This window comes from Piliocolobus tephrosceles, chromosome 10, assembly GCF_002776525.5.
Source record: "Piliocolobus tephrosceles isolate RC106 chromosome 10, ASM277652v3, whole genome shotgun sequence".
Classification (NCBI taxonomy): domain Eukaryota; kingdom Metazoa; phylum Chordata; class Mammalia; order Primates; family Cercopithecidae; genus Piliocolobus; species Piliocolobus tephrosceles.
Window position 1 is genome coordinate 16,008,830 of NC_045443.1, and position 26,114 is coordinate 16,034,943.

Below are 26,114 nucleotides of genomic sequence, written 5' to 3' on the forward strand. Positions count from 1 at the left end.
CAATGTTTGGTTTTTTTGGGGAAAAACTACTAATTTGAGTTTTATAAGTGGAAATAGCCAGAAAGTTTTTCTGTATCATAACCATAGCAAAAGATAAGCTGATAAATCTGTAGTAAACATTTTATAATATTGAGATTCAGTTACTTGTACTGATTTTTTGAAATTCTTAGTCCTTTACTAGTGTTTCATTTACCTCCTCTATTCCCAGATTGAAGTGCTTGACATGCCTTTTTAAATGATTATTTAAAGAATACATGCTAGTTATAGGAAAAAAAAGCAACTGAAATTTTAGCAGTAAGCTGAAAGATCACTTAAAATCCTACCACTCGTCAAAAACCTATTAAAATCGAATGACCATTAATACATGTTAGGGCATCTCTGTATGTATATACAGATAGATAGAATGGATTTTATAAAAATGGGATTACTATAGACCTGCAGTGGTTTAAGAAGTATGGAATTTTACCTCATTCTTTAAATTAAATTTGGGTGGCATTCAGAAAGCCCTTTTAAAACCTTCTAATAAATTGGATCAACTGAGTTTAGACTTGTAATTTATTTTTTAAAATATAGAGGGCATATTAAATGAGTAAGTTGGAAATACTTGACATGAATAAATAATATCTTTGCCAACTTCCTTTTTCTCCTGATCAGTCTTGTGAGTGACCCTTGATAACTTTTCTTAAAAGCAGTATGAGTCAACCAAAGAATGAGATTAATTTTTGAGGATTTGTGATAACCAGAAGAAAGCACTGTAGGCTGTGACAGCCTGTGATGGCCAAGAGAAATACAGGGGAGCCAACTGGTGATCCACATAGGCTTTCATAGAGTGGTAGTATTTTTGTGTCAGCTTATTACATGCCTGAACCTCTGGACTGCAGCAGGGTTGTCATTGTACCAGCAGTTGCTCAGACTCTAATCAGAGTCTGATTTACCCTCAAGTTTTGTGTCATCAGATTGGAATCATGAAGTTGCTTGTTATTTATGAACCAAGGGAATTTCTACTTAGGTTTCATAAAAGTCTAATGACCCTGTACAGGTACAGTCCTTTGTGTATTGGTTTCCTGCTGCTGCTATAACAAGTGACCCCAAATGTGTACCTTAAGACAACACAAATTTATTATCTTACAGTTTGGGAGGTCAGAAGTCCACAATAGGTCTTGCTAGGCTTAAATTAAGGTGTCAGCAGAGCTGCAAGCTTTCTAGAGGCTCTACAGGACAATCTGTTCCCTTGCTTTTCTAGCTTCTAGAAGTCAGCTGCCTTCCCTGGCTCACGGTTCCTTCCTCTTTACGTCCAGCATGTCTGTTTTTTAATCTTTTACTCTGAATGTGACTCTGCATCTCCTGCTTCCTCTTCTTTTACTTAGAAGGAGGTTTGTAATTATATCAGGCCCACCTGAATAATTCAGGATAATCTTCCCAGTTCAAGATCTTCAATTTAATTACGTCTGCAAAGTCCCTTTTGCCATATAGAATGACATATTCACAGTTTCTGGGGATTGGGAAGTGAACATCTTTGTGGGGGCCATTAGTCATTAGTCTGCTTACCACACTTTGTAATGGTAGAATCCTACAGTAGAATTTAACAAAACTTTTAAGTACATGTTTCTAGAGCAGTGGTCACTTTTCTGTTCTCCTCTTTCTAAACCTTCAGAAGCATTCAATAATCATCCACTTGCTTGTTTTTGATGTTTTTTTTTTAAGCTTCTATGAAACTACGCTCCTGGGTTTTTTTTTTTGTTTTTTTTTTTTTGTTGTTGTTTTTTTGAGATGGAGGCTCGCTCTGTCACTTAGGCTGGAGTGCAATGGTGCAATCTCAGCTTACTGCAAACTCTGCCTCCCAGGTTCAAGCAATTCTCCCACCTCAGCCTCCTGTAACCGGGACTACAGGCAGCGCCACCATGCTTAGCTAATTTTTGAATTTTTAGTAGAGACAGGTTTTGCCATGTTGGCCAGGATGATCCCGTTCTCCTGACCTCGTGATCCACCCGCCTCAGCCTCCCAAAGTGCTGGGATTACAGGTGTGAGCCACCGTGCCCGACCAGGTCTTTTTATACCTTACTGACTCCTGTATTTGCCAGTTCCTCCTTTTTTTTCTTGACTTCAGATCTGGGCTGTACTTTCTAGCTTTGTTCTCTAAAGAAAAATATCATCCACTGTTAGGACATTCAGGATCTTCTGATACGTTCTAAGTTGTGTATCTGGACTGCCTGTTTGAGCACCAGAGTTTGACAGCATAGTTGAGTGCTCCATCTTAACCTTTCATGAGACTCTCAGACTTACCTATCGTAAGTCTTGATTTTTTTAATCAAACCTGTTTCTCCCTCAACCTTTCCCCATTCCACTAACTGGTACTAACTTACACTTGTTCAAACTAAAAGACATGGAAATCCTTGACTCTGTTCTCTCTCATCCTCGTGTCTATATGCAAGTTCTATGGGCACTTCTGAAGCTGTGCTTTGTCTCCTCTCCATTGTTACCACCTTAGGCAGGCTACCTTTCTCAGTTCCTTCGTAACTGCTCCCTCTTGCCCCTACTCATTTGTCTGGCTCTTGTCCCATCCATACTCCACATAGTAGGAAAGGTAATTGCTTTAGGATTTGAAGAGACTAGGTGATTTCCTTGTTAAGATCTGTAATGGCTTCCCATTATATCAAATTCTTAGGATGAGTTGGCTCTTGAGACCTTTTGTGACTTTTTCATACTTCCCTTGCTCACCCTGCTCTAGCCACAGTGGCCTCATTTCTGTCTCAAGTGTCTTTCACTTGATATTTCTGCTACTTGGTTCACTCTTACCTAATGTTTGCTTGACTGATCCTTTCTTTGCATTCAGTCCTTAGGCTGGTCTGTATTCCATCTCTTGTCACTTCTTACTTAGTCCTATTTTATTCATACTTGTCAACACTATTTGAAATTATGTTGCATGTTTTTCTGCTTCATTGATAGTCTCCCTTTCCCTGGAAAGGTGACTGGTATGTTGTGAGTACTCAATAGTTGTTGAAACAAGTCCCTCACCAAATCTTTTTAACTCTCCCAGTAATCCATGTCAGACCAGGAAGACTGCTTTCCAGTTATCTCATATGCAGCAGGTCATCCTCCACTGAAGAGTGAGACATGGCAGGAACCTATTCAAAGCTCTTGCCTCTCCAGTGAACCCGTGTACAGCTTCAGCCAGTGTGAGACTCAAGTTACCCAGGAAGAATCCAGCTTTCACTTGCCTTCTCATCCCATTCATCCTCTGGAGTCTCCTCTCTAGGTCCTAATTTCCAGTAGGTCATGCTATTTCAAGTTCCCTCCTAATATTAGTAATTTACCTTTTTATGAATCAATTACTTCTCTATTTTAGTGTCATCCAGAGGTTTCTTCCAGGAAACCAGGATTAAGTGTGGTCATTCAATTCTCCAGAATATTTTTCATGTCAGTAAAGTTCAACACATTCTTTTTAATGTCTACAAAATAGCATAGTAAAGATGCACCATAATTTATAACAAATTACAGATTACATTTTTTAGTAGTTGCTCAAATTCCATGGAAGTATTTAGCTGCCTTTTCTTTGAGACCAACGTAGGGGAAAAATGGATGCAATTTTCCAGAAGGTAGCAACAACAAAATGAGGCATTGAAAAAGCAGACCAATGGAAAATAGTTCTCAACTAGCTACCTTGCTTATGCTTTACACCTAGGGGATTAACAACTTAAAAAGTGGTTCCTATTAGGTTACTATATGTTACTGTGCATGTCTGTCTGTTACACTGGGGGGTTACCTATAAAAACATTGTTAAAGCAAGAATATTCTCAGATAAGAGGGGGCTTAGCTTTTCTTTGGTTATCTATTTAATAGAGAAATGCTTAATTGCAAGTGTGCCATAGTGTCACTTAGATTGAGGTGACTATATCAGTAGAGTTCTTGGAGGCATCTAACAAATTTACCTTTCGAAAAAAGGCCTAAGTATGCATCTAAATGACAGCTAATTAAAAATAATAATACTTTATAGATTGAATCACTTTAATGAGAGAATAGAACATGGTCAAATGGAAGGTAACTGATTTTAGTTTAAGGACGAGTATGGAAATGACGTAAGTGCCTTATGTTACGTTTTAATGTTAACGTGTCACTTTTTAATTTCTCCCAGTAATCCAATGAGATCGGTAATTGTCTCCATTGCATATATGGAAAACCTGAATTTCAGAGAGGTTTAATGGTTTGTCTAAGAAGTTTATCTTCCAAGAGATAGTAGGGAATAGTAGTGTATAGTCTAAGGTTATATATTGTTATATGATTATCTATTGCCAGGTTTTAAGCAATCCTCTAGTACTTACAGGTGAATCTCTCTTAGCCTTAGTTTTTCTGTACAGGGAGAAAATAGTTCTCTCACACAGATTTTTTTTCAGGAAAAATCTCATAAATATGAAATACCAAATACATTTATGGAAAGGGCTTAATTCATATGAAGCACTTAATATTAGTGAGTATTATATATTCTATCAGTGATTCCCAAACTTTAGGATTCTGTGGCCAATAGACTTTAAAACAGGAGAGGAGACGGAATGGTCAGCTTCTAGCCAATTGAGGCTATTATAAAAGAAAAAATCATTATCACCACAATCTTTATAAAACGACACTTTAAAATTCAAATTGGTAGTGAACAATGTAGTCTCAGAATGAAAGAGTGTTCTTTAAATTGAATAAATTTAGCTTCATAAACGACTCAGTGTAATTCTTTTTTTCTCTATTTTACTATGAACTAGGAATTGGATGTTCTATTAGTCTCCCTCCAGTTCTAAAATATTTTGACTCTAATATTCACACTTTTTCATAGTCCTCCCTGCTCCTACACTTTTCTCTATCTGACCTAGAAATGCTGGCTGACAGTTTGTAGTCTAAGTGGTTATTTACCTAATGAACTTGTGAATAATTGCTCTTAGAAATCATAGGAGTAGAGACTATATCAAATGAAATTTGACTTGATAAAACAATAGGCAGTATAAGAAAAGTAGCAAAGACAGCAATATACACTCATTCATCTAACAAATATTTATTGTCTAATGTTTGCCAACTACTGTACTAGATCCTACATATGATGAACCAGGCACAAATGATCTGTGCCCTTTGGAACTTAAAATTTGTTTTACTCCTATCTCCTAGGACTGGTAGGTTTTTAGAAGCTTCAAGATAAATATTACATATTCCTAGAGCTTTAATTTAATTAAAGGAGGAGTGAGGGTAGGAGGAAAATTAGGTAATTTATTTGGCAATTTAAAATTTACGTTGAAAAACATCAATGAATAGGAATAGCATGCAAAATTCACATGGCTTAAAAAATACAACATGTAATAACTTTAAAAGCAATTTTACTCAGTTTGGGCTATGGCTCCAGATTGACATGCATAGTTTATTTTCCTCTGCTTCTCGTTTGTGGTTCTTTACATTTAGTTTGCATAAACATCGTTTGAAGAAACATTAAAATTGCAGATTCCTGGGTCCTAGAGATTCTGATTGAGTAGGGCTGTGAGGAAGCCCAGAACTGCTTTAGAAAAAGCTCTTGGGTGATTCCCATGTAGTGATCTATAGCTCTTTCTTTGAGGGGATTTGCCTTAGGGATACTTTAGAAGTTTCATAAGGCAATAAATTTAAAAGGAATCTTCACAAAGTGAAATACAGAAACATTTCTCTGTGAAAGAAACTCATTTTTTGCATACTGTCCCTGCTGTCTCTCCTAATGTTGCCAAATTAACATACTTTTAAACTGCAGAGATTGAGATTAATACATTCAACAGGTCCATTTTATAAAAAATCCTTGAGAAATTCTTGACTGATACATTGCCAAAACGTTTGCTTTAAGAGGCTGCCCTAATTCTGATTTTTCAACTAAGTTAGGATATCACAACTTAAAAACAAACAAACATTTATGTAATGAATGGTATGGAATCTGGTGTGGAGTTGTGTCTACTTCTAAAAGTAGAATTTCATGTATTGCCTTTGTATCTTCTAGAGATGTGAATGATCTCCAGCCAGAGACCACCAGTAACACACCTACAAGTTGACAAAGTTGGGTTTATTGACTTATTGTAACAAGGGAGAACGCTTGCCATGGGGACCTAATGTGAAGTGTCTCAGTAAGAGGATGTTAGAAACGACATAGGATTTGGGCCTGTCATAGGTGATTTGGGGAAAGTCGAAGGAAGGTGGGACATTGACCTGGACTGGATGATGGTAGGAACTGGTGATAATTCTATAATGGGGCATCTTAATTCTTATCTAAAATGTAGGAATGGAGTGAAGCTAGAACTGATTGGTAAAGAAGTCATAATAGCTAGGATAGGGGATATTTGAACAATATTCGTGGTTTTCTATTATCAGAAATGATTATGATTATGTTTTTGTTGATTCATTATGGTCACAATGGCCTTGGCTGATGCTGTTCTGTGAAATTGTATATGTTTAACCAGGGAAAACCATGTCCAGTTGTGAGTTTCAGGCCAGCTCCAGGGTCTGCTTTTCTCTTTTTCAGGTTAATATAAAAAAGAAAAGTGCTATAGTATGTATGAATAGGATCTATTCATATGTATGAATGAATGTTTCATCCGAAACATTCAACAGTGGCTGTGTGTGGACAAGGCTGAAAGCTCAGTGTAGGGGAGTATACAAATATTACCATTCCTATTTAAAACAGCTCAGTAATTACTGTGTGAACTTGACAATAACATTAACAGCTTCCATTTTTTAAGCATCTACTGTATGCCATGTTATGTACTAGGTGCCTTGCATACATTCAACAGCTTTGCAAGGTGAACATATTTTGATCATGTCCACTTTGCCAGGTAAGTAGATAGACTATTATTTCCAGAACCACTAAGTTACATTCATTAAGTGGAAGAGCTTGTATATTAATGGGTTCAACTCATTTTAAGCCCATTGTATTTCCACTATACCAGGATGGATGCCTTTCTATTCAGAACTTTGATGTCTAAAGGTATAGCAATGGAGATAAAATACATTATTGGCAGGATTGTTCAGAGACTCAACTGCTATCATACATCTATGTATGATGTATGAAAGCACCTAGCACAATAACTGGCTCATGGTAGACAAGTCATAACTAACTGTACTCTGTTTTCATACCAGAGGTGCCTCTAAATGTGAGTACAGGTAAGTTAACTATATTGAGGTTGTGGAGTGTCTCGACGATTTTAACCTCTTGGTCAGAGAAATCAGGCTGAAGCATTTTACGTTTATAGAATTATAGAATTTAAGGAACCAAGAAATTGCCAAGGTCTTATTTTACAGATGAGAAAAATGAAGCTCAGAAAAGCAGTTAATTTGCCCAGGGTCACATTTAATTATTGCCCGAGCTAGGCTAAGAAACCAGGTCTTCTGACTCCTAAGCCCTTGCCTTCTTCAGGCCACATAACTGCTTCTTTTTATGACGTGTAGATTAGAAAAGTCAGTGTGCCCTGGGGCCCTTGCTCCTTGGTTTCCCTAACAGGGATATGGGATCTCTGCTGACATTTCAGATCTGAGCTCTGCATTTGGATCCTCTCCCTTCTTGTTATGTAATCTTACAGTTAAAAGTTTCTAGGAATATTTTTATTACGTGCAGTTGGCAACTTCAGTATTTTTAAAAGGGTGTTGGCAGCATTATTTCCGGGAGCTAGCTAGCGCTCCAGTTCCTTACCTCGTGGAGAAGACGGGGGCGGAGAGCAGCGAGATTTCCTCGCGGAGCTATAGGGCTAGGGTCCTGACCTCGTGGCCCGGGCCCGCGACTCCGCCCCGGGAGCGGGCAGGGGCGGGGCGAGCGCTCGAGCGGGCGGGAAGGAGAAAAGGCCGCGCGCCTACCAGCCGGCAGCTCCGGAGCGGCCCGCGCCATGTCCGCGCACAATCGGGGCACCGAACTCGGTAAGGGGCCCGCGGGGCTCCCCATCCCCTCTCCCTCGCGTCCCGCGCCGCCGGGACTAGCGCGGAGCCTGCCGCCGCTCAGTGCCCTGGCCGTGCGTCCCCGAGGGGTTTTCGCCGGGGCCGGAAGCTGTGGCGTCGGGTCCGCACCCACCCCAAGTAAAGGCCCAACCCGGCAGGCGTAACTCTTGGACGCGTTCGCGCCGCCGGCCTTTGCACCCAAGCTTTACTCTTGTATGCGGGAGTAGGGGAGGATTAGATTATCATCTTCCTATCCTTTCGTTCACTCTAGCTCGCTGGTTGGAAAATCCAACAATCCAAAAAACAAAACCCAAAACAACCCCCAAGCAGGTAAAATCAGATAAAAACCTACCTTCTCCTCCTTTTAATAGAATACCGGTGTAATTTAATGCAGCATTTCCGTAGATAATTTTAACTGTATCCTTGAAGTGGCGGTGCTTGTGGAAAAGTCAGCCTTCTGTGCTCAAAATGTAACACTGCAGATTGCGTGGGATTTTAGAGTTAGAAAGATTAGTAAAAATATCTGTATTATTTCCCAATTTTCATCTTTTTTTATATTCAAATATTACTGGCAAGAAAACTTAGTTCAGATTTCTTAAAATGTGAAAAATTTATAATTCAAACAGCAAAAGCATGATCAAGATAAGGTTTAAGCGTCTCAGTTTAAGTATTATAGCTTGGATATCTGTGTATCCAGGATCTTTAACTTCTTACCTGTGTGACTTCGGACAAATTAATCACTTTGCGCTTGTTTCTTCATCTGTAAAATGGTTATTATACTGGTAGTTACTTTATAAGGCCGTTAGGAGATTAAACAGGAGGATGCATATTTGGTATATTGTGGGCACCTAGTAAGTCTTCAGTATAGATAGTATTAGTATATGGAGTTATGGTTTTAGTGGCTAATTTTGAGAAAATTGGCTGTAGATTATATGTAACACATACAGGTAGTTCCTTTCCGCCCTCCTTAAAAGTGACTTGTACTTAAACAGTCTGCACTTCAAGAGGTGTTCTGGAATTTTTGTCGAATGGTAAGAGAGTAAATCTATCATTTTAAAGACAGTTGATTTCCTGACCTAGTTGATTTTGTTTTAGTCAATGTCCTCTAGCTGATTGTTTTAAACTCTAGTCCCATCTCTGGAACGTGGTCTTTACTAATAACGGCATATTTCTTAGATTGGAATATCCTTGAAGGTGTGGATATGGGACAGGTTTGAGGTGGTGTCTTACCTTGGTATTCCCAGGAATATGACCGTGTGATTATGCATACATCAAGGATGTGCCCTAAGTTTCCCAACACTTAGACGTTTTAAATTTTTCTTTCAAAAAACATAATTGAATCATTTTTAAATTTATTTGCAGTAATTAGAATCAATCACTTCCATTCATTTGTTGGAAAGTAAAAGTATAGACATAAATAATTACCAGGTGGAATAATAGTAAATGTGATTTTTATGCAGCTATCGAAATGATCATAGCTTTGTTTTTATTATCTTCTTTGTTAAAATCAGTTTTTTTTTTTCCTTCACAGGTATTAATCCTTAATCCAAGCAGGTTTAAACTGAAATGCTAAAATAAGTTATCTGAATTATGTACTAGGGAAAAAAATCTTTTAGTATTAATTTGTGCAGTATATTAACTGATGATTTTTAAAATAGTTTTCTAACTGAAAGTCTTTTTAATAAACATTGTAATTAATTTCTAAAATAAATTAACATTTCTGTTCCCTTTTCTTATTACAAAAGGAATTCATGGTTATTGTAAAAATTCTAGAAAATACAGTTAGCACAAAAATATTGTAGAATTATTACTAGTCCAATCACTGTTATTTATGATTTGCTGTATATACTTGTAGTTCATAGACTTAAAAAAAAATAGAGTTCCTTTGAGACTAAACCTGACCGTCATGATTAAAAAGTCTTTAAGGAAAACATTGGCATTTGGATGTATGAAAGGAATGTACCCTGTAGCTTTAATATTAGAGGATGGGGCCCAACATTCTGAGTTTTAACAAGTCCTGTGGGTAATACTGAAGCATACCCAAGTTTGAGAACCATTGGCTTAATGATCTCCAAGGTACTATCAAGTTTTTGTACCTAGACTGTTATGCCCTATGTAGTCTATTAAAATGTACAGATATTCTTCTGTTTTATTAGATGCAACTTAACTATTGCCTGAAATGTAGATGTCACATGGGTAGTGATCTTTCTTTTGTGCACTGATGTGTTCCAAGTACCTAGAATAGTGTTTGGTACACAGAAGGCCGTCAAAAATGTCTTGAGGCTGGGCATGGTGGCTCATGCCTATAGTTCTGGCACTTTGGGAGGCCAAGGCAGCCGGATCACTTGAGATCAGATGTTGGAGACCAGCCTGGCCTACATGGCAAAACCCCGTCTCTACTAAAAATACAAAAATTAGCTGGGCATGGTGGCGCATGCCTGTAGTCCCAGCTACTTGGGAAGCTGAGGTACGAGAATCGCTTGAACCCAGAGAGTGGAGGTTGCAGTGAGCCGGAGTTGTGCCACTGCACTCCATTGGGCAACAGACTGGAGACAGACTGTGTCTCAAAAAAGAAAAAAAAAAAAAAAGGCTGTTGAATGAAGGAATAAATTGAGAGCTGCTTCTTACTTGGGGGAACTGGGGAATCTTCCTGGTCCCGTACATGGGTCTCGTACATGGTTGCATCAGGTGCTGTGAAGCTGGGCACCTTCTTCCTCTTTGGGAGTGTTATTAAGATTCAGTTTTGTTACATCTGTCTTTAAAGATATCTCAAGAAGCCTATAAAGGATGTAGACTGTGACTTCCTTGCAAATGTTATCTTTGGAGGCGTCTCGAGAATGGGCGTGTTATTAGATGACTTCTAAGGATCTCCCTGCTCTGTCTCTGTGTGTCTGAAAACTCTTCTGTACAAAAAGGAACATTTCAAAGATATCTGAAAAATAACCATGATGGGATTTTTTTTTTTTTTTTTTTGAGACAGAGTCTCACTCTGTCGCCCAGGCTGGAGTGCAGTGGTGCGATGTCAGCTCACTGCAATGTCCGCCTCCCAGGTTCAAGCGATTCTCCTGCCTCAGCCTCCCAAGTAGCTGAGATTACAGGTGCTAGCCACCACGCCTGGCTAATATTTTTGTATTTTTAGTAGAGACGGGGTTTTGCCATGTTGGCCAGGCTGGTGGGATTTTTCATTTTAAGAAGCACGTTTATTTAGGTAGTTATTGAGTACCAATCTGTACTGGGTAGTATTACCCTAGGCTGGCGGTACAAGATAATCAGAGATAGTCACTGCCTTCACAGAGCTATTAATAGGTCTGGTTCAGGAGCTGGACATCAAGCTAGAACTACAATTAAAATAAATGCAAGTGTGATGTGCAATTATTTTTCATTTATTTTTGTCTAAAAATTAGATAGATGTCCCTAGACCGTGCTTTAAATGGGTTGTGAAAACAGAATGTCCTGGTCCTTTTGTATTAAAAGAACCTACGGATTAGGGATTTAGGGAGCTCATTTTTGGCATTCCTGCTAAGGTATAACTTGGGTACAGAGTGTTTTCTGATTTGGGTGATGGTGATTTTCTACTGCAAAGTTAACGTTTAATTTTTGGAATGGATATTTATTTATTTATTTATTGTTTTAATAGAGACCAGGTGTCACTATGTTGACCAGACTGGTCTCAAACTCCTAGCCTCAAGTGATACTCCAGCCTCTACCACCCAAAGTGCTAGGATTGTAGGCATGAGCCACTGTGCATGGCCTGGAATGGAATCTTAAACCTCAACAATAGGCAAGGCTATCTGTTTGCACAATAATTCTTCACCTTATTTAACACCTACTGTGTGCAGACACTGTACTTAGGTGCTGGATATAATGATAGTGTTAACATAGAGCTCTAGCTACTTGTAAGGCACTATGCCGAATGCTTGAAATTCTCATTTAGTCCACAATGGCGCTGTGAGGGAGATAGCATGATCCTCATTTACACATGAGCAAACTGAGGTACAGAGAGTTTTAAGTAACTTGCCAAAAACCAGTTAGGTATAGCTAACGTGGCAGAGCCAGAATTCAAGCCCAGGTGATCTGGTGCTAGTAACGCTACATGCTTAAACCACCACACTGTGTCAATTGGTGCTAACTGGGAGCACTACATCCTAATGTCAGAGAAGTCAAATAGATAACTGGTGAATAATGTTAATGTTACTCTTTTAGGTTTGATTTGTCTGTTTAAAACATAAAAGGTTGCTGTTTTATTTCCATAACCCACATCTTAACCATTGCAGTTTGTTTCAGAGAAGATGCAGTTTATCTTGAGGGAGAATGGAAAAGTCCAAACTTTGGTAGATGGTGAGAGTCGGGTTAGATGTTAGTGAAGTTTTCAGGGATGGCATGTCAAAACCAGACTTCCTCTGGAACTGCTTCCTGTGGATATGCTGATGAGCCTCAGGACATCATGTGATGGTGACCAGGAAGTGACCTCAGGGTGAACAGAGTGGGGCTTTTCTTTGTGTGTGTGTTTGTTTTGGTCTCTTGCAGTTTTGTAAAACGTCACCTTTCATACTTCAGTCTTTGGGCTGGCCTCAGCTTCCTCGGTTTAAAAAACAATCCTGTTTCTTTCTTTCTTTTTTTATTTTTATTTTTATTTTTATTTTTTTTATTTTTTGAGACGGAGTCTCACTCTGTCACCCGGGCTGGAGTGCAGTGGCCGGATCTCAGCTCACTGCAAGCTCCGCCTCCCGGGTTTACGCCATTCTCCTGCCTCAGCCTCCAGAGTAGCTGGGACTACAGGCGCCCGCCACCTCGCCCGGCTAGTTTTTTGTATTTTTCAGTAGAGACGGGGTTTCACCGTGTTAGCCAGGATGGTCTTGATCTTCTGACCTCGTGATCCGCCCGTCTCGGCCTCCCAGAGTGCTGGGATTACAGGCTTGAGCCACCGCGCCCGGCCTCTTTTTTTATTTTTGAGACAGAGTCTCACTCTGTCACCCAGGCTGGAGTGCAGTGGCACGATCTCAGCTCACTACAACCTCTGCCTCCCAGGTTCAAGCGATTCTCCAGTCTCAGCCTCCTGAGTAGCTGGGATTACAGGCGCCTGCTGCTATGCCCGGCTAGTTTTTGTATTTTTAGTAGAGACGGGGTTTCGCCATGTTGGCCAGGCTAGTCTTGAACTCTTGACCTCAGGTGATCCACCTGCCTCGGCCTCCCAAAGTACTGGGATTACAGGGGTGAGCCATTGCACCCAGCACAGTCCTGTTTCTTGATGTATTCTTTTTAAACATTTTAAAAATAAGAGATGAGATCTCGCTGTGTTGCCTAGGCTGGTCTTGAACTCCTGGGCTCAAGTGGTTCTCCGTGGCCTCCCAAGTGACTGGGACTATAGGCTCTAGTCACTGTGCCAGGCTCTTGTTCTTTAGGTTAAAAAAAATTAAGTAGAAATAGTGAAGTATTTGATAATTTTATTAATTTGGAGTGACTTTTTTTGTCCTGGATTTCTACATCTGGAGTTTCTCTTAGTAGTTTCCTGAAAAATAGAACTGGAATCTCTATAGTTGTAAACAAGATAAACAGTTTAAGGAATCTATGGGTCACAAGTGAGAAGTGACCTAATACACCTTACAAAGTCTCCACTTTTTATTGATACAGAGGGCTTTAAATTTTGCCTTTAAGTTATAAAAGTCAATTCCTACTGAAATAAAACAACAACAACAACAACAAAACTAAAACATAAGGCAGTGTATTCTTCACTAGGTGGCATATGAAAATTTGACTCTAGCTCTTAGCTCAGGTGGTAAGAGAATTTAAAAATTTTTAGATTTCTGCAGGGAATTTCCCGACTGGAGTTAACTTGAGGTTTCTTTAAACAATAAAGTTGATTTGCGTAATTTTAAGTTAATGTGGGTTTTATGTCTGAATCTAATTTTTTTCTCTTTAATATTTAATACTTAACATACATATATTACTTTAGGTTTCATAGAGTACTTTTACTAACATAATCTCTTCTGAATTCTCCCAGAAATCCATTGTGCTAGGCATTATCATTCTCATTTCATGGATGAGAAAACTAAGGCTCAGAAAGCACAAGTAACTTGCTAGTAAGAGTTAGTAAGAATTGAGGTCATGACTCAAATGCAGAACTTCTGATTACAAGTTCTTTACCCTTTGCTCTACACCAGCAGTCCCGAACCTTTTTGGCACCAGGGACTGAACAGGTTTTGTGGAGGACAGTTTTTCTACAGACCGGGGTCGGGGTGAGGGTTTCAACAAGATGTTTCTGGCTTATCTTACAATTTCCCTTTCTCAGCACCAGAGTCAGCCAGCTCTCCAAAGAGCATTTTCTTCAGTGGATAACAATACTGAGAAGCCAAGATCTGAGCCTTAGGTATTCTCATTGTGATGGGTGACTGTTCCCAAGGCCCTCAGCTGGCAGAGCTGAAAAATGTACGTACTGTATACACACACACACTTCTAGATTCATCTGCCTATCATTTCTCTGTATCTACATAGTGAAAACCGTGAGTTCACACGAATACCTCCAGTTCTGGTCCAACACCACTGGATTTATTCCAGTTTTCTCCCTTTCCATATTTGAAACACTCCACATGCTTCCCCTGGCCCCAGCAGATGTTCTTCTTACTGTTCTCAAGCTCTGACCCCTGAGCTGGGCCTCTCTCCTGTGAGGCTGCCTTCCTCATCCCACTGGTGCTTCGTCCCCCACAGCAGGCTGCTGCCTACACAAATCTCCCTGTTACCTTAGTGTGGGGCTGTGGAGCTCTGTGCCCAGCCGCCTCTCCAGGTGGGTACCCTCCTTACCCTGCTTACACTTCCATTCCCCGTGTCTTGCTCCCGCTTTGTGCAGATCCCCTCCTTGTTCTGATTGGACTCTGGGCTACCCCATGCTGTTTGGCCCACTCTGGGCCATAGTAGTGCCCCCCCCCCCTTTCAACCTGGCTGAAATGACTACCTTGTTCCCCTCCTTTTTTTTTTTTTTTTTTTGAGACAGAGTCTTGCTCTGTCGCCCAGGCTGGAGTGCAGTGGGCGGATCTCAGCTCGCTGCAACCTCCGCCTCCCAGGTTCACGCCATTCTCCTGCCTCAGCCTCCCGAGTAGCTGGGACCACAGGCGCCTGCCACCTCGCCCGGCTGATTTTTTGTATTTTTAGTAGAGACGGGGTTTCACCGTGTTAGCCAGGATGGTCTCGATCTCCTGACCTCGTGATCCGCCCGTCTCGGCCTCCCAAAGTGCTGGGATTACAGGCTTGAGCCACCGTGCCTGGCCTTGTTCACCTCTTTAGTGCCCCACTCCAGCGGTTTAGGACAATTGTTTGGGAAGGGGAAGGGGGCCAGAATAATTTGTTTTTTTAATTTTTAAAATGTAAATATTTAAGAATATTTTAAAAACGTTATGTGGAGTGCCTGCTGTTCCTGGCACTTGTTACTTGCTGCTCATGGTCATGGCAGGGATGCCAAGGTGAGCCTGACCTGGTCTCTGCTTTCCCAGAGCTCACAGTCAGCTAAGGGAGATGTTTATGTAAATCACCACATACAGTATGTTAAAACTGACAACAGGAACGTGGTGGGATTGGAAGGATAAAGACGAATTCACAGACGGTCCGGGGAGGTTTTTTTGGAGAGGATATTTCTGATGGAGTACTTTCTACAAAGGGACTAGCAAAAGCAGCCTGGCATGTTTCATTAACTATAGGAACTCAGTTTTCAGGTATCTAGTGTAATCTTCTTATTACACTGTAATGGCTAAGAGTAATGTTTTCATGAAGAAAGAAAAAAAAATCCTTCATAGTCTATGTATGAAATACATACACTGAGTCAATAATTATGTACATTTTAGATTTTAAGTGGGGCATCCTTTTGTGAATGCTAACTACTTTGATTTTACCTTAGAAGTCTTTTACTTTTTGCTTGTAAGCATAAATGATGAGGCTGTCTTTTATTATTCTGATACTGTTTGATAAATAGAAAAACTATAAAGTAATAATTTGGGTTTGTTGTATAATTAAATAATTAAAAGTCCTCCGTGGTGCCTGCTAAGTTAAAAAACATTTTTTTTTTTTAAACCATCTAAGCCCGGTGGATTTTAATTATTAGGAAGGAAGAAAAACTTCAAGCACTTATTTAAAATGGGATGCCTCAGCCAGGAAAGAAAGACTAGTAAATGAGACAGCAGACAGAGCCCTTGAGGATGCGATTTAAACATGTCACCAGAAATTGTTTAAGTGGAGAGCTCTGGCCCTTTTAAAACACTGTCTGTCACTTGAGGATTGGGTCACCTTGAAATGTGTTCATCTTTTGAGTTAAAGGCATAAAAAGGCACTTTGAAATTTTTCAGTTAACTTTGGTGTGTGTTGTGTGTGTGTCTACGAATGTACTTCTCTTCAGCCTGCCTCAGCCGTAACAGTGAGTTCCCTGGAAACCAAAGTGGTTGCACAGAAAGGATAAATGTTTAATCTTGGCTCCAGCAAACTATACAGATTTTTTAAATGTTGAGACACTCTGGCTGCAACTTCTGGCTCTCTTTGTATAATCAGGCCTTCCTCCCCCAAAGCAAAGTCTAAGATAAGAGTAGCTGCTGGTAGTTATTTCCTAAAAAGGTGCCACTTAACTGGTGTCTTTGTTCTTTTGGAAGGTGGTTAATGATGCTAAGGTCTTTAAAGACTGGAAAAATATCCAAATTAACTTCTCTCATAATCCAGATTCAGATAAAGTTTTCAACTGTCCACTTAATGGACTGCCCCACAAGCCTCAGAAAGAAGTGTGTGTGTGTGTGTGTGTGTGAGAGAGAGAGAGAGGGAGAAAGAGAGAAAGAGAGAGGGAGGGAGGGAGAGAGAGAAAAGAGTTTCATTCAAATGTCTAAAATTTGACACTAAACTAGGTATCCAGCCTGCTAAAAGTATAATTAGAGACTCCTGATCTGATGTAGAGATCCTTGAATAAACATTATCTCTTATGAATATTTCAGATACTCTTTTCTAGGAAAATAATAGTGTCTACACTTATAAGGCTGCCTCTTTTTGTTGTTGTTTTTCATATCATGGAATTTCCTAATGGAAAGGCATGTTTGCTATCAGTCCATCCCCCTTCTGTTGTGGGTAAGAAAACTGAGATCTAGGGAAGTTAAGCCTGTGGTCACATGGCTGGTTAGAGGCAGTACTGGAATGGAAATTCAGGCTCTCTCTGTGCTGGTTTAGTCTAGTACGTTGCATTACCTTCTTTTCCACTCGCTTACCATGAACTTGACTGGGCTGTGACCCTGCCTCAGAATCACCTAAGGTGCTTCTTAAAAATACAGATTCCTGAGCCCCACAGTAGCTTTAATTATTTGTATTATAGGGGCTGGGCTTGGTGGATCACGCCTGTAATGCCTGCACTTTGGGAGGCCGAGGCGGGCGGATCACGAGGTCAAGAGATTGAGACTATCCTGGCCAACATGGTGAAACCCCGTCTCTACTAAAAGTACAAAAATTAGCTGGGTGTAGTGGCACGTGCCTGTAGTCCCACCTACTCGCGAGGCTGAGGCAGGAGAATTGCTGGAACTCAGGAGGCAAGGTAGCAGTGAGCCAAGATCCTGCCACGACACTCCAGCCTGGCGACAGAGCGAGACTCCGTCTCAAAAAAAAAAAAAAAACCAAAAAACAAAATAAGAAATTCTTTGTATTATGGGGAGAAAGCCCAGGAGTCTGCGTTTTTACAAGATTCCCAGATAGTTCTTATGAATGAATACTGCAGGGTCAGAACCATGCAGTAAGCTGTGGAGTAGACGTAAGTTCAGATTCAGAGAATCTTTAATTATGATCTATTTTTTTATAAATCTTCTGTCATTTTTACCTTTATCTTATTATCTTTATATATTATAAATTTTACATTGATAAGCAAAGTTTAAGCAAATGTGGAGAAAAATTAGCCTTTTTCTTTGATTGAGATAAGTGAAGAAATGTGTTAAAGTGAATGTGAAGACCTATTGGAAACATCGGGGTGACGTAGTGAAGTAAGTGCATATATCTGAAAAGTGCACTGTGTCTGAAAAGGGACATATTTTATTCAAATGATGCCAGTGGCTGGTGGAAGGATATAATCAGTGTTCTTGATGATTTTGGAAATTGACATAAGGGTATCTTCTCTGTGGTCTCAGGGACTTTAGGAGATAGACCCCTAATCCCATTAGCTGAAGATGTGAGATTAACCAGAAAGAGTAATTCAGTTAATTTTCTGGTAGAAAAAAACATATTCACGTTTCCTTGAGATTATGGATTAAGTTTGTATTTTGGACTCAGGGAAGAAAGTAGGTTGTAACAATTCCTATTGTATTTGGTGAAGGAGTTCAAGATCTGTATATTGTGGTATTTTGAGGGAGATTATTTTTTCTTCAGTAAATAGCAAGAGACTTAAGTGCTTCTAATAATTTTACAAAGAGGCCGGGCATGGTGGCTCACGCCTGTAATCCCAGCACTTTGGGAGGCCGAGGTGGGCAGATCGCCTGAGTTCATGCGTTCGAGACCAGCCTGGTCAACATGGTGAAACTTCGTTTCTACTAAAAATACAGAAAAATTTAGCCAGGCTTGATGGCGAGTCCCTGTAATCCCAGCTACTCGGGAGACTGAGGCAGGAGAGTCGCTTGAACCCGGGAGGCGGAGGTTGCAGTGAGCCGAGATCACGCCATTGCACTCCAGCCTGGGCGACGAGCAAAACTCCATCTCAAAAAAAAAAAAAATAATAATAATGATAATAAGTAATTTTCCAAAGAATAAACAAGAAATTTATTTTAGTTTTGTGTCTTTATAAGCAGAGTTTTCCTTTTTTAACTTTTGACTTCTTAGGAGGCAATCATTATTATAATTTGAAAGTCATTCATTCAGTACGTGTATGTTGAGTACTGTGAACTCATCACTGTCTATGTCTCTGTGAAAGCTACAAGAGCGACAGAACTTGGGAGCCCTGCCCTTGAGAAGCTTACCTTCATCAAATTTTAAAATATCCCTGGGGAAGTACACTGCCTTATTCTTGTCAAGGAAAGCAAACTGTGGCCATCATCAGGATATGCGCTTGCCCTGTTTAAAATGAGTAGCTGGTCAGCATTGTATTACCAACCTTTAGATAATCATTTAAAAATGCTGTGGGAAATCTCTTGAGCTAGGCAAAGATCTAATATGGAATTTTATTAGTGAAAACATTTCCTTAGATCTGTCTCCAGCAAGAAAAAATCATAATTTCAGTCTGCAGATGAATGCTGTATTTGACTGAGTGTTACATTGAACTACTAATTAATATAGGGAAATTTTGGGACACACTGATTAGCATGTAGAGTCTAGAAAATAGGCATTGGTGCTGATAATACTGAAGATTGTCTCAAAGAAAAGCATCCTAAAGGAAGTTCAGTTGTTTTGGTGCTTGACAGTAGTTATTTTTACAGGCCAAGTTGAAATTAAGTATCCTGTGGAATGAATGTCAGGGAATGTGTACCTGCTCATTTATGCTTCATTGAATGCATTGTGGTTTATCTGGAAGGATACAGGATTGGGAACCAGGCACTTTAGTTCTAGATCTGATGGCATCTAGCTGTGGAAGCTTGCGGGGTGGGGAGGGGCTTCAGTACATTGGCTTGTACTTTCCAAGTCTGTAAAACAGACACAGGAGAATGTAGGTTCATCACTTGTAAGGTTTGTAACACTCTGGTGGGGGATGTTGATAAGGGGGGAGGCTATGCATGTGTGGGGGCAAAGCGTATGTAGGAAATCTCTGTACCTTCTGTTCAGTTTTACTGTGAATCTGAAACTGCTCCAAAAAATAGTATTTTTTTTTTATAAACAGACACAGATCTCTGAAAATCCTTCTAGTTCTGAACTTCTTTGAGTCTTCTCATCATTCCTTAAAATGACCATTTGGTGGAATTGTAGGTCTAGAACATTCCCTGTGCTGGGAGTTCAGACTTTTCCTTCCTTCTCTGGCTGGCATAATCTTCTCTGACTTTCAAGGCTCTGAATTCCAGTGATCAGTTTACCTTTTCTGTCCTTTCTCTGATGATTAGACACATTATATTTTCTTTTTCTCTAGATGTCTCATGAATGTATACCTTGACTTAAAAATCCTTATGTGAACAGAGCCTTTTTATTTTTGTATTCAGTCCTCTGCATGGCGGAATATTGGTTATAGTCTTACTGGTTTTTTTTTTCCCCATAAAAATATCTTGTGAATTCATCCCTTCTTCTCTTCTGTTCCCTAGGCTTGTCTCATTCTATCACACATCTGAATCACGATGGTGGCTTCATAGCTGATTTCTTTACCTCTGGACTTTCTCATCTGCCCCTGGAAAATCCATGTTTGGTTAAACTTTTTCTTTTTGTTTTTTCAAATAGAACACATTATATTCATCTCCAATTTGCTCTTCTGATTATTTGGTTCCTTCAGAATGTTCTTTTATTTTGTGAAAAGTATGTAATCTTACTTAAACAAATTACTATATTCTCTGTCTTTAGTTGAAGAAAATAATTGAGTTAGTGAGTAACAGCCAAATGATTCTATCCAGAAATATGTGAATGATGTTAGCCAGGTAAGAATTCTAAAGACTGAAAATAGAGATGTCTATAAAATTCTATTAAAATTATATGTGTGGTTGGGTGAGGTGGCTTATGCCTGTCATCCTAACTCTTTGGGATGCTGCAGTGGGAAGAGTGCTTGAGCGCAGGAGTTTGAGATTAGCCTGGGCAATACAGCAGACTCCAACAAAAAGTTTTAAAATTAGCTGGGTGTGGTGGTATGCCGCTATAGTCCCAGCTACTTGGCAGACTGAGGCGGGACAAGGTTACGGTGAGTTATGATCATATTGCTGTACTCTAGCCTGGGTGACAGAGCAATACCCTATTTCTAAAATTAAAATGTATATATATAAAAGTTAAATAATCGAACTCAGTAAATATATTTTTCACTGTAGAGATTACAAATACAATATTCTAGAAATAACTTAGGTTTTTGAATTATAGAGATCTGAGTTTCTATCTTAGCCCTGACAAGTATGGTGTGACCTTGAACAAGTAATTTAATATCTGAGCTTCAACTGTTTCCTTACCTGTAAAATGGACCTAATGGCTCCCTGGTAGAGTTAGTGAGATTATTAAATGAGATATAGAATTAAATCACCTTTAACTTGATGAGTGATCAATAAATGGTAGCCACTATTGTAGTAATTCCAATCGATCCTATATTATCGTCCTAAAATACTTGGCTTTCACCATTTCACCTCCTCCGTGAAGGCTTACTGGGTCTCCTCTGCTAGACTTTCAACACTGATCTCCTAAGATACTTTGCCTTCTTTTATGGTACCTACCAATTTCAGTCTTGTGTTTTTACGTTCTAATGCTGCCTTAATAGGCTGCTTGACGATAGGATATGTGCTTCTCAGGCTTCTGTATCCCTCATGTCACCTTGAACAGTACTTTTCATAATGTGAAGACTTGTTTTCATCAGTGTTTGTTGAATGAATAAGGAAGCATTGCTCCCCTTTTCTGGGAAGTTACAATGGCCTTTTACTGCCTGGTGTACCAAGCCCAGACACTTCATTCTCTCTCTCTTTGAAGATCCTGGGTCATTTGGCCCCATTCCTGTTACCCTCCCACCCCCCCAGCCCTAACCCCTTTGCTCTTGTCAGGCTGACTTGGTCTTTGTTCTCTGGGAATGTTGGTCCTGTTTCGAATGGCTCTTCATGTTACCCGCTCTGCTACTGGAAATTATCCCTACCCTTGAAGGTGAAGCTTAAATTTCTTCACTTTCATGAACACTTCTCTTATTCCTCTTGAGTTTTAACGCTCAATTATTTTGATTTTTTTCTCTGTAAATTTTCTTCTATTTTGAACACGTGTCCCTTAACACCAAAGACAGTAACTAGAACATTAAAAAGGCCTACATATCTGTAAACTTCGGAGAACGAATCAATATGGAGGCTTTACTCTTTTAAATGTGGAGGCTTTACTCTTTTAAGTGTGAAAAAAAGGTGTTTAAAACTTGAACCATCTGGGGTGAAACTGTTCTAAAATTAAGTATCTTTAAAAAATGTTTTTGCCTAATTATAAAGGTATATACATAGATTACCTTTATAATTTATCTGTAAATTATCAAGGAAATTAAAATTCACAAATTTTCAAGGAAATCAGAATTGCCTAGTATCATCTCCTGAAGAAGTAGAACTTTGAAGGTTTAGTCCCTGTGGGAGGTGGAGTGCACTGGGGAGAATTGAATCATTTTTGCTGACTTAGAGGACCTTACAAGCATCAAAGCCGCTGTGCTTTCATGCAGTGAGGCCCCCATTGACTCCTGAGACTTTTTCTTTTTTTTTTTTTTGAGACGGAGTCTCACTCTGTCACCCAGGCTGGAGTACAATGGCACAATCTTGGCTCACTGCAACCTCTGCCTCCCAGGTTCAAGCGATTCTCCTGCCTCAGCCTCCCAAGTAGCTGGGGTTACAGGCACACGCCATCACACGCCCGGCTAATTTTTGTGCTTTACTTAGTAGAGTCAGGGTTTCACTATGTTGGCCGGGCTGGTCTCGAACTCCTGACCTCAGGTGATCTGCCCTCCTCGGCCTCCCAAAGTGCTGGGATTACAGGCGTGAGCCACTGTACTTGGCCAACTCCTGAGGCTTTTAGAGCCACTTTCCTCTAATCAAGTGGCCAGTGCTGCTCTTCTTTTTTGATGCACTGTTTTTTTTTTTTTTTTTTTTTTTAATTTTCAAGATGAAGTCTTGCTATATTGCCAAGGCTGGTGTCAAACTCCTGGCTTCAAGGAATCCTCCTGGTTCAGCCTCCTCAGTAGCTGGGACAACAGTTGTGTGCCACTGCTCTTGGCTCACTGAGTGTATTTTGAAATAAATTTTTTGATTCCTCCCCTGTGATCAGGCTCTCATTCCTCTATCATAGCAATTTCCACTTCAGATATGCTATTTCGAATGTGCAGTAGGCAAGAAACAAGAGAATCTAGGTTACCAGAATTGTGGGTAAACTAACAGCAAGATGGTTCTGAGTGGAGATTCTAGCAGCTTTCAACAACTGGAATTCTGTTAAGAATTCAGCCCTCATGCCTTAGGGCACCCATTATATGTAATGAATTAACTCTCCAGTGCATCTGGAAGGATACCAGTTCTTCCTTGGGAGAACTGAGAAAATTATTGTTCTCCAGTTTTTTTGTTTTGTGGTTCAAATGAGAAACCTTGGTTGGAAAAGGCTGCTGGGGTCCTTCTGATTAGTCAAGTACATAAACTCTCTGCTATCTATCATGCTAACACATGATAATGATCAAGTAGTTACATAATAATATAATTGATTTTGTTAAAGTTGGTTTACTTAAAATATTTTGAAAGGGAGATGCTCTTTATGAAGATGGTAATACATATAATAAAGATTAATATTTACTGATTACTTAGAACATGCTAGGCATTTCTAGGTACATTCATTATCTTCTACTCCTCCCAACAATTTTATTCTGATTTTTATCCTGATTTTACAAATGTGGGAGCTGATATTTTGAGAGGTGAGGCAACTTGCCCATAGTCATACGGCTAGCAAGAGAATGGTGAGCCAGTAGTTAGCTGTGGTCTGTGTGATTCCAGAGATTGCACTCTCAATCTGAAAACTACTTTATATATTTGTATATGTTTAATTATTCACATAACCTTCCCATTCCTTATACAATTAGCTGCTGATGATCTTTTTTAAAAGGCTTTTTTAAAAGTTAGGAATTCAAGGTATAATGAGATTACATGGATGAGATGTAGATTGATGTGGCATAGAATAGTGGCTAAAAACCATATAATGGAAGAAAAAGCAGACAAATGAATTAGAAGTTAATTTATATTTCTCTTGCTAACTTTTAATTTTAATGAACCTGTTCTTGGCTCAAAAACAGTTAAAACTTTTTTAATTGAAAAATAATAATTGTATATATTTATGGGATATAGTGTAATATGTTGATACATGTTTATACAATGTGAAATGATTAAATCAAGCTAATTAACATAATCACCTTACATACTTAGTTTTTGTGTTGAGAATGTCTGAAATTTACTCTTAGCAGTTTTGAAATATACATTAACTGTAGCCACCATGCTGTGCAGATCTCAAAGACTTACTACTCTTCTTGTGTGACTGAAACTTTGTACCCTTTGACCATCATCTTTAATTACCTGCCTTAATTGGAAGACCAAAATGAAGGTAAATATGAAGTCAACAGGTAATCACTAAGTGTTTAACAAATTTTAAGTTTCTTTTTTTGTTTTTTTTTGAGATGGAGTCTCGCTCTGTCGCCCAGGCTGGAGTGCAGTGGCGCAATCTCGGCTCACTGCAAGCTCCGCCTCCCGTGTTCCCGCCATTCTCCTGCCTCAGCCTCCGGAGTAGCCAGGACCACAGGCGCCCGACACCGCGCCCGGCTAATTTTTTGTATTTTTAGTAGAGATGGGGTTTCACAGTGTTAGCCAGGATGGTCTCGATCTCCTGACCTCGCGATCTGCCTGCCTCAGCCTCCCAAAGTGGTGGGATTACAGGCGTGAGCCACCGCGCCCGGCCACAAATTTTAAATTTCTTCCCCTTTTATTCCACTTACAGAGATTTTTGAACAAGAAACAAAAAGGATTACTTTAAATTTCAACTTTTTCTGTATTTGCATTTTGGACTATATGGTGGACATGACATGAGCAAACTGTGAGCACAGGAAAAGGCCGAGGGCCGAGATCACCCTGTTGGGACTATTTACTCTTGAGTCATTGAGCCAGCTGATGGCAAGGACAGCCCTTATGAAGTCCGGAGATTTTGCCTGTGGGTGTGTTGGACTCTTGCTGCTTACTTTTCCTACCCCAAGGTGTCTACTTGGAGATTAGTTTCTCCTATTAAATTAAAAGCTGTCTGGGAGAAGAATAGAAAATTTGGCTCTCACTAAAGTGTGAAAGACTGTTGGTGTTAATAGCTTTTTCCTGGGAAAGGTAAGTTTGGCACCAAGGAATGACCCTTTGTATGTGCAGTTTAAATTGTTTAACCAAAGAGAATATTTGGTTATGGGGAGCCTTTTTGGTGTCCCCGAAATCTTGCCATTTCGACTTCTGTCCATCATGGTTTTTGTACACTTCACCTTACTTTTCTCAGCCTTCTAGATCTGTAGCTGTTAAATCCTGTCCTGCAGACAGGAGCAGGGTTCTCTGTGAAAACTGGGCAGGAGTCGGCTCCTTTAGAGCACTGGCACAGCCACGTGACTTCCACCAGGGCTTCGGGTTCAGCCGGGTCAAGGGAGCAGAGGCGGGAAGCTTGTGTTCCTGTGGAGCCCCACCAGGGAGAACGTCTCCCAGCGACCAGCATCCAGGCCACAGTGATCGCAGAGCTAACCCACACTAACTTCTGAGTGGGCACATCTAAAGACTGCCCTTTTAAAGGTGGAATGGGGTGCTTTAAAGTTTTTGATGACTTGTCACAGAGCATTTGAAAGCACTGGGAAAACCAGCCACCTTGTCAAAACCTGTGCCGCAAAAGAACCTCTTCCAGAGGAGAAATTGCAGAAAGAGAGCAGGTGCTGTGGGAAGCAGTGTTTTGAATCAGCACCCAGCAGGTGGTGATTTCCCCTCTAATTCGATTTTAAACAGATATTCCCAGTGTTGGCAATCACTGTGCTCCATAATGTAGCGGAGGCTTGTTTATTTGTTTTGAGAGACAATATCAACTCAAGCCCTGTCTGCTTATAGTCACAGTATTTTAGCACATGTTAGATGCCTGCTGTTTAAGGAGTACACCTACATTCCAAGCTCCTTCTGTGTATGTGTCTGTATGTGCATGTTTAAATATATATTTAAGCACAGACAAAGGCATTACCGGAGAGCATGAGACTGTTAAGTAGGGATCTGGAGAGTAGTTGATTTTTATCTGCAAGTCAAAGGGTAGTGCAAAGATAATATATATACAGTAGCTACACAACACAGCTTTCTTTTTTAAATTTTTCTTTGAAAGCTTAGGTCACTTCGGTTTTGAAGGATGACCCTGTACCCCGGTTAGAGAATTTGGTTATAGAGTTTTAGTCCATCCTGATTAAAATTTTCACAAATAAATAGATATGTTGGGATGTTACTATTTAATTACCTGTAGCTTTTTCGAAAAGAAATTGGATTTTCGGGTGAGACTGATATTCAAATCCTGGTTCTTCTACCTATAATTTTTGAGTTTTGTAAGTAAAAAATGTT

At 39.8% G+C, this 26,114-nt stretch overlaps 1 protein-coding gene across 2 annotated transcripts in view; it reads left to right on the top strand.

Moving 5' to 3' along the window:
• Positions 1-7,677: 7,677 nt before the first annotated feature.
• The window catches only part of DERA (deoxyribose-phosphate aldolase), a 149,179-nt gene continuing 130,742 nt past the window's right edge, over positions 7,678-26,114 (top strand). Inside the window, exon 1 of one of the 2 annotated variants that reach the window (XM_023226206.1) lies at positions 7,678-7,896. In XM_023226206.1, coding sequence (XP_023081974.1) covers positions 7,866-7,896 — 31 coding nt within the window. In that variant the 5' untranslated portion in view covers positions 7,678-7,865. The remainder of the gene's footprint in view (positions 7,897-26,114) is intronic. The other variant, XM_023226207.1, reaches the window with a different exon arrangement.